Source organism: Melospiza melodia, chromosome 3, assembly GCF_035770615.1.
Source record: "Melospiza melodia melodia isolate bMelMel2 chromosome 3, bMelMel2.pri, whole genome shotgun sequence".
NCBI lineage: Eukaryota > Metazoa > Chordata > Aves > Passeriformes > Passerellidae > Melospiza > Melospiza melodia.
This window is the reverse complement of record NC_086196.1, coordinates 21,481,795-21,494,860: the sequence shown is the minus strand read 5'-3', so window position 1 is coordinate 21,494,860 and position 13,066 is coordinate 21,481,795. Positions and strand designations below refer to the sequence as shown.

The 13,066-nt window shown below is 37.3% G+C and overlaps 1 protein-coding gene across 3 annotated transcripts in view; it reads left to right on the top strand.

Annotated features, from left to right (window-relative positions):
- The window catches only part of CD2AP (CD2 associated protein), a 76,519-nt gene that overhangs the window by 56,403 nt on the left and 7,050 nt on the right, over positions 1–13,066 (top strand). For all 3 annotated transcript variants that reach the window (XM_063150953.1, XM_063150954.1, XM_063150955.1), the window contains 4 exons: positions 2,051–2,087; positions 2,450–2,512; positions 5,856–6,015; positions 7,836–7,978. In XM_063150953.1, coding sequence (XP_063007023.1) covers positions 2,051–2,087; positions 2,450–2,512; positions 5,856–6,015; positions 7,836–7,978 — 403 coding nt within the window. The remainder of the gene's footprint in view (positions 1–2,050; positions 2,088–2,449; positions 2,513–5,855; positions 6,016–7,835; positions 7,979–13,066) is intronic.

The window sequence follows — 13,066 nt, the reverse complement described above, 5'->3', positions numbered from 1 at the left end:
ATGTTACTGATTACTAAATTAAACCCTTACTGTTTAGGAAGGAGATAAGCTGTTGGTTTTTTCCATCTCAAGTCCTTAAGTAACTGTAATTACAAAATGCTGAGTGACCCTTCTGGGTCTGATTGGGATTTTTCCATGTCAACACTTGTAGTAGGCTGCAGTATACGAAGGATATTTTTTGGGTAGGATTTAGAAATGTTTTTCACCATCTTGTGTACTAACTTGTAGAAATTCATGTTTTCATGTGGTTCTCAGTGATCTTATAATTTTGGTCCTCATTTTACAATGGGTTTTTTTTTGTTGAGATTAGTGTGGTGTTTTGATTCTGTCACATTTGTGTAGCAAAGATGGTTGTTTTAATTCCCAAATGTACATCAGCCCCAGGTGGAATGGATTCATCTCCAGATCAGGAGTTATTAATTTATCATTTATCCTGAGTTGCCTCACATACACAGAAACCTACCTACCCCCAGTCAGAATTTTCTTTACAGATGGATTCTCAGCTGTGCAAGGGTGGCATAAATGCCATAAAATACAAGAAAAGAGGGTAGGTAGGGTTGCTATTTCACAATATAGAGTTATTTCCTACAGAGAGGGAGGGGGGAACCATTCTTTTACCCTAAACAGCATTTCCCTGCTTTGATCCTTTATTCTGCTTTGTGTGCAGTGTCTCAGTACAGGGATTCACCTTGCACTGAGCAGCTTTCAGGTTCAAGGCATTGGATGGCTGGTGATCATAATCAGCTATTTGATACTGACTTCATGAAAAAACAGAGCAGAGCTGTATAATGGCAAGTTGATGCTGGACTCTGTTTAATTGTTTTTGGTACAGGCAGCAATGCTGCACAGCTGGATAATGTAGTTACTTTTTTGGGAAGAAAGAAAATAGAATTTTGTTACTTAGGTACACTTGCTTTTGTGTCCTCTGAAACCAGAGAAAGAAATTGAATATGGGTTCTCCTGCTTGCTTAGTTACATTTCACATGTTAGAATAAAATCTTGTTGCATTAAAAAGAGCTTATTCAATAGCTGTAGGGGCACAGAAGTGAAATCCATCCATAGCAAATGTTTGAAAAATTCCCACTGCAGGGTGTTTTCGGAGCGGTGTGTTACAGAGAGCCTGTATGGTTTCAGCAGTACCTGTGTGAAGAACAAGTGGTTTTGTAGGCTTTTGTATCATTTTATCAGGGAATCTTGTCCTTTGTACAACCAGAAAGGCCCCTCTTCTAAAGCAATTTAATGAATCACTTTCCAAGGATGAGTGGTTGGGATCTCTCCTGGGAGGTGCCAGTCTCCTTTCAGCAGGACAGAGATTCAACTTCCAAGTGTATCAGAAAGTGATGGGTAACTGTTTCAAAATAGTAATTTCAGTGTACAAACTGTTGCATTGTGATATTTTGTACATTTTTAATGGCTGGCATAGTTTGTCCATCTCTCCCACTTAAATATAATGATAAGGGAGCTCAAAACAATGTTTTTGATGTAACTGCAGTCTTTGAGAGAAATGCTGCCAGCATCTATTAGTTTTTTCTTACAGTTATGCTAATTTAAAAGTCAGTTAATGGAAGCCATTCCTCTGATACTCAATTCAGAAACCTGTTTTTAGTGAAAGTGAACATTTTTGGTTTAAAAAGTTACCTGATTACTCTTTTAAACTGGTATTGTACTAAAATTGAGGTTTACATATTGAAATCAAAATGAGTGTGATCAGAGCAATTCTTCGGACTACAAAAGATGAAATTACTGGATTTAGGGTTTTTTCTCCTCTGTTTATGCACATTGCTGAAGCACTGATTTAATTTCAACAGACCTGAATTTTGATCCTGAATTTTTATAACTGGTTGTCTGGGAGATACCAGAGGAATTGTTGCAGGTCTTTGTGTTTCCTGTCTGAATTGATTGCCTCCTTTGTGAAATACTTTGAAATCAGCTGGTAAACAAGCTCCACGTTACAGTATGCAAAACAAAACACAAATGAGGCTGTCTTGGATACAGTGAATATCTGCTTGCTTGCTTGTTTGACTTTGTTTTTTTCCCCTTCATTTTGCAGAAGCCAAAGAAACCTCCACCTCCAGTTAAAAGTCCCGGTATGTAGTACATGTCTGGTGTTCTGAGAAAATACTAAATTGCAGAAGCAGTGTATGACTTCAAAAGAAAACTTAGAAGTAGTTTTTTATTTCTTAGTAATGCAGCCATAGTCACACTTCAAGCTTACTTTTAATACTTTATATATTTTGCTGTTGCTGTATATTTTTAAAATTATGATGGAGCCTACTTTGGAATCATTTTAACAATGGCTCACCATTTTTGGGCTCAAGTGAGTGTTTATAAACAGTATTACAGTCCTTGCAAAAGAGAAGACACAACTTGGCATTAGTCTTATTTTTAGTTAGTGACCAAGATAATTAAAGCTCTTTGAAAAATGTCTGTGGTTTGCATTTGCATTCAGCTTCGAGACCTGAATTGCCACCTGGAGAGAAGAAATTCCTTTCTTTGAGGGCAGAAGAAAAAGGTAAGGGCAGTTTTCTTCATATTGACTTGGCTGCTCTGGCAATGGGTCTCTGTTCAGGAACCATCATACAAGCTCCCTTGATACCATCTGCTGAAATTGTCATGTCTGTGATGTTACAAAAATGTCTTTGGAGTGGTTAGAGGAATTGCTAAACTCTATTAAAATGTTTATTTCTTGTTATTACATTGCATTCTGAAGATTGGTTATTGTATTGCACAGTAACATAGTTACTATTAAATTTCTGAAGGTGTAGTTCTGTGACCATGGCTGCAGTTTTGAGCAGCAGGAGTAAGTTATTAGAAAGGCAAAGGTCAGCTGCTGCAAAAATCAGTCTGGTCAAAAGTATTTTGAAAGAGCTACACAGAACAGATACAAGACTCCTTAGATAGATGCTACAGTCTCAGAAATGGAGATTTCTTATCTTGTTAATTCTTGCTATATTCCATATTTTCAAGTTCCACTGAATTTGGAGACATTTACTACTTTATTCTTAAAATTTAAAGGATGCCTTTTTCCAGAGGCAAAGCTACTGTTGTCACCCAAACAGATTCTGAAAGGCTTCTTTCCATGTTTGAAAAAACTTGCCAAGTGAAAATGTTTGGTTGTGTTTAAAAGTGAGAAGCTTAAACAAATGTGTTGGTTGGGCCTTGCAGAAGAAATCCTGCAGCTTAACCAAATTACAAAACCACTCTGTCCTGAGAATGGAGAACTGTGGCTGACCAGCATTTCTACCAGTGTGGCTCCTGATGGGTTTCTTGGCTTCCTTGGGCAGTTTTTATAACCCCCATTTTAACAAGGCACCCTCTCAGGTATTGAATATGGAAAACACTTGTTAAGTCACTTCTGTTTGTTCTGTATATGACCAAAGAGTAATTTTTATCTGTTGGAGCAGTGTCTTCAGATGTGAATTAAGATCAGCTGTATGATTCCAGAAATGCTGATCTCTTGGCTCCTTTTAAATACTTCTAAACTGAAACCAGTTTAATTTTAAACTAATTTTGTTTGGACTAAAGTGTTAATCTTTGCATAGTTGAGCTCAACTGTTCATGGAGGAATATAGGCAAAAATATTGAGTGACACCGTCCAAAAAACATAGGAATGTGAAATCTTTTACAAAATTACAAGGTAAAGAACTCTTCTTTACTGAGCTACAGGAAATGAAGGAGGAAAAATTTGTTAAGGATTCAGTTGCAGATCAGGTCATAAGAATTAGTTTTCTAGATAGCACTAGTGTTTTACTGGAAGATATACCCATTTATCAGTGCAATTGGACTTGTGGAAAAATAGCACTGTTAATACTAGTAATGGAATCCATTAAGTATGAAATTGTTCTGTAACTAGTTCTCAGGAAAAAAATATTAATTGAGCAGCTTTAATCAGAAGCTATCAAACCATGTCATTTTTTATGCCTACTGGGAGACTAATCTGTCTTTATTGCAATCAAATATTGATCAAAAATTAGAGTTTCTGTAAGTGTTTCTGTATTTATAGTGAAGGGCACTTAGTGGTGTCTGTCATGTAGAAATTTTTTTCCAGTGTAAATGTCTTCAGATTTCTATTTTCTATTTCCATTACTAACCTATTCATTTTTAGCCAACATTCTTTTTCATTGAGAAGCAAAATCCAAAAAAGACATGTCTTTTTGTCCAGCAGAAATGCCCAGTTTCTGTGTTCATGGTGAACCTTGGCCTTTGGTATTAACTTACTCCACTTAGCTATAGACATTTTTTATATTCAGATTCTGAGTGGGTGTATTAGAAAGGAGAACTGACAGATGAGAGTTCAGGAATAGGGTTTGATGACAGCATTTTTTTTCTGCCCTGTTTATGAACTCTCTTAAAAGCGAATTGTCAATTTGTGCTCAGCACAGCTTCAATAAAGCAGATTGATCTGCAGTTAGTGCTGGCTGGTGTTGGGTGTTAAAACTGGCAGTGTGGTGTGTTGGGTGGGGAGGCAGGAGTGGCTGCTGCTGCTGATGTGCTGCTTTTCACAGGGCAGGCAGCCCCACCGTGTGGCAAATCCTTCCACTGCTTCAGCATCCTGTGCTCTTAGCTGCATGCTGAGACACTGCAGGGAGATGGCAGCCAGTTTGTTTTGGCTCATTTCTCCTCCTGGTGTTCAAGGGTCCCAAAGCAGGAAGACAGTTCTGCCCCTGAGCAATGCTTTTGGCAGAAGTGTCTCTAGGATGTGTTTGCTTCCCAATACTCCTGTGAAAGTACATTGGCTTCTTCCTGTTTTGGGGTTGGAGGGTGCTCAGTGGCTGCAGGACTTATCCAAAGGGAATCAGTCCTAGACCTGGCAGTTCAGGCACTTTGCTGCCATGGAGCTGAAGCAAATACCCAGCCCCTGCTCCCAGGTCCATAGCATATATAAACAATTTACACCAGATCAATACTTGGTTAAAAGCAAATTGCAGAAAGGGAGAATCAAAGCTGAAGGTCACTCTCTCCATCCCAGTTTACTGATTTACTGCCCTATAAGGGCAGTAACTGTAAAGAACTGTAACCCTTTGCTGTAACCTAACAATTATTTTTTAGAATATTCAGTACTTAGTGTATAACTTAGTGTATATTGAACTGTGACATGGTTTTACAGGGAAAAGTAGAAAGTTTGGTCTGGCTAATCCAGTAGGGTAGAGTTAGGACACACGGGTTCAAACCTATTCAACTATTGCTTGTAAGGCAGCTTGAATTTTTCAGTGTCCTGTATGTTGTATGCCAGCTCCTTTGGACAGGATTCAGTTAGATCATGTAGTCATTAAACAAATAAATAAGGGGTGTTTTTTTTTTGTTTTTTTTTTTTTTTTTTTTTTTTTTTTTTGTTTTTTTTTTTTTTTTTTGTATTATTCATACCTAATTTCCATCTCTATGTAGGAAGGCAGACTTGAGATAAAATAAATTCAACTATTCAGATAAAAATTCATTTCTCTCCTCCCCTTCATCCATAGATAAATTATGCTGTTTGTGTGTGTAAGAAGTCTAGTTACAACAAAATAAAACCCCCTACCTCTTTCATAGAAAATCAAATGAATTTGTAGAAAAGACAAAGCAGTACATAGATTTTTGGTTCTTAGCTGTCATTTGCAGTGCAATAATGTGAATCCATAATTTATTACTGCTGTTTCATGTCAGTAGGAAGATTTATCTTACTCTTAGATAAATCTTTTTGAGCTCAGGTAAGTAATTTGTGTGTTTTGATAAGGTGTCATTTAAGACACTTGCATATGTATTTTTCATTTTGATCTTCAGAGAAGGCGTTTCTGACAGCAAGTGCTTTCTAGCTGATTAGCAGTGTAAGAATTCTAGACAATGTGGAGTTTTTAAAATGTGACTTCCTCTGTCAGATGAAAAAGGAGCTTTGGATCAGAAGCCTTTGAAGCCACAAGCTCCTCAAGTACCACCCAAGAAGCCGATTCCTCCAAGCAAGACCAACAGCCTACTGAGAGCAGGGCTCCTGCACCCAAAACGTCCAGACAAACCTGGTTTGCCATCACCTGCATCCAAGTCAGTATCACTGAAACTGCAGGCACCAAGTATAGTCAGTTTGATTTGTTGTTTGATCTTCCCTCATGGATGAGTTGGGAAGAAATATGTGCTTTAAGGGCAAAAAGGATGCAAGGATAAGTTTTGCCTTATACCTACTATTGTCTTAGTTCTCCAAGTCTTTATGAAGGTGAACTTAGGCTTTTCAAATCCTTTGAGACATTGAATCCATCTCAGAGTCAGCATTAGAGCATAACTGACCATGGTGCAGATGAAATTGCTCATCTGATTGCTGCTGTGGCTACAGTAACAGGGTGGAATAAAAGAATGTGGGCATGGCCCTTGAGAATTATTACTGTGTTGAAAAAAACCCTGAAAATTTGAGCTGCCTCAGTGTTCAAGGCTTGAACACTTAGCATGGGCTAAGATAGATGGAGAGGAAGAACTGAGCACAGGTACCTGTGCTAAAGGTATTCACTGTGGTACTCATGTCTGCTCCTGGGGAAGGGAGCACTTACTACAGAACCACATTCAGATTCTCTACTCTTGAGCCTTCTCCCTTGAGTTACTGGATAAATAGATACAAATACTTCTTCTAGATCCACTTAATTTTTTTTTTCCTCATGAGTTTGAAACTTCCACTATAACTAATTTTGCATCCATACAGTCTCCCACACATAGAATTTTCCTTTCTTTCTCCACTGCAGCAGTTGCTAGGCCCTTACCAAGAAGTGTAAACCAGCAGCTGACTGGTAACTGTCCCTTTGGGATGTTGGCTTGAAAGAACCATGAGAAAGTGAGGTTGTGCTACACTTGGCCTTGTGCAAATAAAGCTGCTACATCAAAGAGCTTGCGCCTTAAATAACTTTTCAGTGTAGAATTATGTTATATTCACTTGGTATTTTGGAGGCTTTCCCAAGTAAAGATTATTATTTTAAAACCACAAGTCATATTGTTTTCCAGCTTAGAAAATAATTGTTGTTCTAAAGGGATTCCCATATGCAGTTAAATAGAGGTCTGTAGTAAGCTGTGGGCCTTGATAATTGAAATCTTTAAATCTTAGAGATATTTAAATGTCTTAAAGTGTTTAGCATTGTTTTAGGAAGATCAGGCTGCTATCTCTTTTTCTACTGCAATAAAACTTTTACAGGCTTTGAGAGGTGAATTAATGAAAGGGGCACAGTTTATATATAGACATGTACAGGCCAACCAGATAATCAGGCCTGGTCAGCATGGGTTTGTGATGGCAAGATCTGTAAAGGAAAATGTTTCCTATTATTTTTTATTTATTTTGGTGGAGGTTGCACTACTTTGGATTTTTTTCATTGTTGTTCTTGGGATTTTTGTTGTCTGTGAAAGATGTGAGCAGATATGGAAGGAATGCATAGTAGAACAAAAGCTACAAGGTGACTTTTTCCATATCCAGCAAGAAATACCTTGTTCCTGTCAGCCCTTTTTCCTGTACAGGAAATTTTCTTTCATGTTAAGGGGTCAGTTTCTGAATTATTTCAAGAGGTATTAGTGAAAATATTATTTAGCTCACCTGTTGTTTGAAGTGTAATATTTTGAACTGAAATGCCAAAGTGTGTCCTAAAAGTTCTGGATTATTTTCACATGGGTTTTGTGCACATCTAGCAACTCTGCAAGAGATGGAGCAGAAAAATTGGTTTTCATAGGAGTAGAATTGATCTCGAGAAGCCTTGATTTTAAAACAAGGCTTTAGAAAGTGATAAAATCTACCATAATTTTTCAGTTTGCTTCTAATTCTTGGTATTTTTCCATTTTAAATTATTTCATCTCTTGACTAGGCAGGTTTTGTTTTGTTTTTTTCCTTACCACAGAACTAATGGAGAAGTTGTTACTCTTCGACCGAAATCTGAAGTTGAGCCAGTAGCAAAACCAAAGTTAGACTCTGAACCATTGCCACTCAGACCAAAATCAGTAGAGGTAGATTCACTTGTGGTAAAGAGCTCTAAAGAATCAGGTAAGAAAAGAAATATTCTTTTGTGCCTTTCTGTTTGGATTGCTGTGTTTTACAGGGCTGGAATAAGCTTTTTGAGTGATTTACTCAAAATCACTGAGTTTTCACTCACTGAGTTCATTTATGCCTGTGTGTTTTTTTAGAAGTGCTGGAGGCAGCTGAAGGTAAGAGTCAGGAGGGGATGAGCAGATGTCAGCAGGGTGTTTGCAGGTAGCTGCTGAGCTCTGGGTTGGAACAGTGGGTAGGAGGGGAGACAGAGATAATGGTTTGTCCTTCTAATTTGAAAGCTTGCTTTTTTTGCTGCCACTTTCATCTTGAGTTTTTATGAAGTTGTTTTCTTAATGGCTGGTTCAGTTTGTTCTGCTTTTGCAAGTCAGATAACTGCTTTTCTAGCTAACTTCAGAATTCTTGGTAATGCCATTACCTTTGGCCTCCTGTGATTTAGTTCAGAGCTATTCTAGATTTTATCATACCTTAAACTGGGACCTTAAAAAAGCATGGAGCATTGTACATTTGAATACATGCCTATGGCTTTGCTTAAAGCACCTTGAGCCAAACCTGGCATCTCCTTAATTCTAAATATATTCAGTAAAACCTTTGATAGTGGTTAAAGCACCCACATTTAATGATCAGAACCTCTGAATTACTATCTTGATACCATTAGCCCTAGACTGACAGTACAACTGATACCAGACCTCTGTGTGTCACTTAGGCAGAGATCAGCTGCTGTGGGCATATTTTTCTAAACTCTTAAATTATTTATATTTTAATGATTAACCACTTCAGAAAAAGCTGTAGTGAATTATACCTGCAGTGTCCATCTTGCATATCTCAAATGCAACTTTTTGTCTCAGAAAAGATTTCAGTAATAACAAATTTAAAAATAGTATAAATATGTTTATTTTTAAGGCAAATTACAATATTCTAGTTGTAGAATAGTTGGTCCAAAGTATAATAAATTCATCTGGAAGATAAAAATAATGCATTGAAAGAACTGAAGCAGTTAAGGAATGGAAAAGAATACTCCTGACTTTTTTTTCATTGAGCATGTTAAAATATGCTTTTTAAGTGTAAGTGCTTTATATGAGGAAAGGTTAATTCATGTATGTCTCTAATACAGAAGTTGTGCTACTCAGGTTAGATTGTAGAAAAAAATTCTTTAATATGGGGGTGGTAAGGCCCTGGCACAGGTTGCCCAGAGAAGTTGTGGCTGCCCCATCCCTGGAAGAGTCCAAGGTCAGGTTGGATGGGGCTAGGAGCAGCCTGGAATAGTGGAAGGTGAAGATCTTGAAGTTCCCTTCCAACCCAAGCCATTCTATGATTATCAGCTTTTGAATTAGTGTAATACATTCTATGATTATCTCTAGGGTTGTGTTTGATGTGTTACTGTATAGTGTAGTATCATTTAAACTCAGGAAAAACTCCCCATGAAAACAGCTGGAATATAGTTTTTTTTTCCTTTACATTCAGTTACCTTGAAATCTTTAATAACCAGAGCGGCAACATAATAGCTGTGTTGTCAGGTGTTGATGTATATACTGCAACTCAGAATATTCTGTGATAGAAAAAGAATAATTTTACACAGATTGATTAAAAAAAAGAATTTTTTTTTCCTAACGTAAGTTTTTACAGGCTTCTGGAGAAAGTAAAGATTTTAATACCTAGGCAGGGCCCAGGGGTACACAATGTTCAGTTCAGTTGCGTTTGGTGCACAGCAAGCAGAGGAGGCTCAGGCAGTTCATGTGGGGCTGCGGCAATGAGAAGGGTCAAGGAGCTGCAGTTGAAGGAAGGTTTCAGAAATCCTCTGTTTTGTCAAACTGGCATTCCTTAAAACAATCTGCATAAGTCAGTCCTACTCTCTTGTGAAAAGGGACTGATCCAAACTCCTGCCAGTAAAATGTAATGAATCTCATGCTCTAATTCTCTGCATACTGTGCTGCTAAAGACATAATGCCCTGTGCAGCCCAGTCTATATTAAAAAAACAATAAAAATATGTTGGGTCCTTATATAACTTCTAAGACTGTTTAACCTTACAATAACTAGAATAGGTATTAATAAAAGATGAGAGAAAATAGATGGCTGGGGCTGGCAACTGCTTTACCAGAGTCTTTATTTTTTATTTCTTTCCCCTATCTTCAGATTATGATCATGGGGTAGATGAATTGATGAATTTTTAGGATTTTTTTTTTTTTTTAAATATGGGTCCTGGTTTTTTGCAACATAGTTTGACCATGAAGTGAAGTTTAGTTTGAGCCATTTACAGTTCAGCGTAAGAAGCTGTAAATATTCTGTTATGAAAGAACCAACCCACCCCATGCCAAAATTGTCACCAGCCATTAGATGAGGACAAACAATCAGAACCGTTTAGAAACATTGATCAAATTGAAATAACTCCTCTTGAAGTTTTAATTGAAAAATTGCATAAATGTTTCTCTGTTTGATTAGCATCAAGTACTGTAAAAGACTAAAGCTGTAATGCTGGCATGCTGAACATGTAAAGCAATTCTGTTTCTTCTACAAATGTTTCTTTTTCCTGCTTTGTAAAATAATTTTTTTGTTCAGAATCTTTTTCTAGACATTCCTCTCCTTGACTTTTCTTTCCAGATTTTGTTTCCTATCCTGTTTGCCATGTTTCCCTTCTTACGTGTCAGGAAATTACCCTACCCTTCTCCATTTTGGTAAGATAACAATCTCTAAGGAAATCCAAATGCTTTATTCCATACACATCCTCTTCCTAACATCGTGAACGTGGTTTTCAGTTGCAATTATTGGTACTAAAATTTTGGGGGTTCTATTAAAAATGCACTTTTTTTTTGTTTGAATGCCTGTTTTCCTTAGCTGTTAAAGAAGTTACTTTAAGTAGGCTTTTCCTTTAGGAACTGGTGGGGACTAAAAGTAAGAAAAAAATTATAGTTGAGCTGTTGATAAACCAAACTTTGTGTTTGTTTGTAGTGAAATATGATCAGTACCTTTAGTACATCTGGTGTATGTAGATTGAATGGCTTTATCATTCTGTACACACAAAGAACACAGTCATGAAGCTTCTGGGCACTTAAATATTTTATAGCTTATAGCTGTCCCCTGAATTTCTGGGGGGAAATCTCAGCAAGATGAGTAATATTAGAAAGGATGGCATCTTTTTACTCCACAGATCAATGTGAGTTCTTATTTTCTAAAATATTGGATGCATTTCACTTGTATCATGGGTATTTAAACCCCAGCCATGTGAGATGGTGGAACCATGATTTCTTCAGCCACCTTTCAGCTTTGCTTCTTTTTGTGAAGGCTTTTTAAGACAAGCTGCTATGAATACACTTGAAACATTCACAAATCTTAACAAAGCCTCTCATTATTTGTGCCTGTTAAAGCTCCTAACAGCTCTGTGGTAGATCTGTGGTAAGCTTGTAGAAGAAACATTTCTAATAGTCCATGCTATGTAACTTTAGGCTTAGTTCATCTTCTTAGAAAGGTGCTCTTGCTCAATCAGAAACTCCTTCTTTTGACCCAGATTATCACCAGATGTGTGGTATTGCTCTTTTGGCACTATGATGGGATTTCCTTTAACAATTGCTGACAGGCTGTCTGTAAGAGTCCTGTTTGATAAATGATTTCATTGATTGACATGGGTGTAGACTGTGAACTTCCAATGGATTTCATCAGTAAACCCCCTAAGCCCACAGTAAAACCAATCAGCCTACCACCACCACCACCAAAAAGCCCAAACCCCAATCTCCACCAACCTGTGTTTTAATTTCTTCCCTATACCAAAGCAATAAATTGGAAAAGTAAAAACAAAAATTCAAGTAGAGTCAGAATTCCCTCTGACTGGAATCTGCTGGCAAAATCTGAATGTTGAACAATTCTCTCAGGTACAACAAATTCCTTTAGAAGATGTTAGAAATGTGGGAAAAGTCATTGGTTTTTGTAACATCCCACTATCTATATTTAAATAGTACACAGTTCAGGACTCTAGCAGTCTTCAAGCCTTGTCAAGTAATGTGATTTTTTTTTTCAAACTTACGTTTAATATGCCTGATGTTTACTGTTCATGGAGACGGGACTGGCATTACAATCATAATAGCAACTAAATTTATAATTCTTACTGAAATTTCTTGCAAAATGATTTGTCATTTCTGTAGAATGACAAAAGAAGGATCATTTAAAGTCAGAAATTAGTGAGATGAGGGAAAAAAGACATAGAAGCTTTTCTTGTTACCTTTTTAATGATAACTACCTAACGTAAATCCTAATTTGCCCTTTGGCAGCCTGGTCTAGGGGAAGGTGTCCCTGCCCATGGCAGGGGCTCGAACCAGGGGGATCTTTAAGGTCCCTTCCAGCCCAAACCCCTTTGTGATTCTGACAGCTTTGTACTCTGGGATTACTGAAAATTGATTAAAGACCATGCAATGGCTCCGTGGTCACTGTTGCTTGCAGTGTATTAAAGGAAATATTTTGTTGGCACAGACTGGAACAGAAGTCCCTTTTCATTTATTTCTCCCTCATCCTCTTTTCCGTCAGCTGCTTGCCATTCATCACTCTTCTGTTTCTTCTTTCTTTTTTTTTCTCCCCTGCTTGTTTAACTGCAGGTGTGATTGCATGCTTACACAAGACTTTCTTGACATTCTCTTGAATAGAAGTAAAAAGCAGCAAAACTGATTGGTAACCATGCTATAAAGGAATGGGTGATGAAGTAGGTCTGGTCAGGGCTGTCTAAAGGAGCTGAATGTTCTAAGGCCTTCAAGGATATTAATGCAGAGAGCACATTAAAATCAATTAAAACATTCAGTGGAAAACTTAGTACCTACTTAGTACCTAAAGGTAGAAAATAACTTTGACAATGTGTGAGTAAAACTTGGGTTAATCAGATGATTTTAAGACATCCAGACATTGAAGGAGTATGAATGGTCTGGCTCAGTGTACCCAAGGCTTTTTTCTTATCTGACCTTTAATGGGAATGCAGGAAAAGACATATCATAGGTTCTATTTGCTAAATCATAATGTCAAGTAAGAATCAGAGGTCATGAAAAAAATCAAACCCAAAGTCTTGAATGTTGTTTATGGTGCCTGTAGTAAATACTGTGTGGTATTTA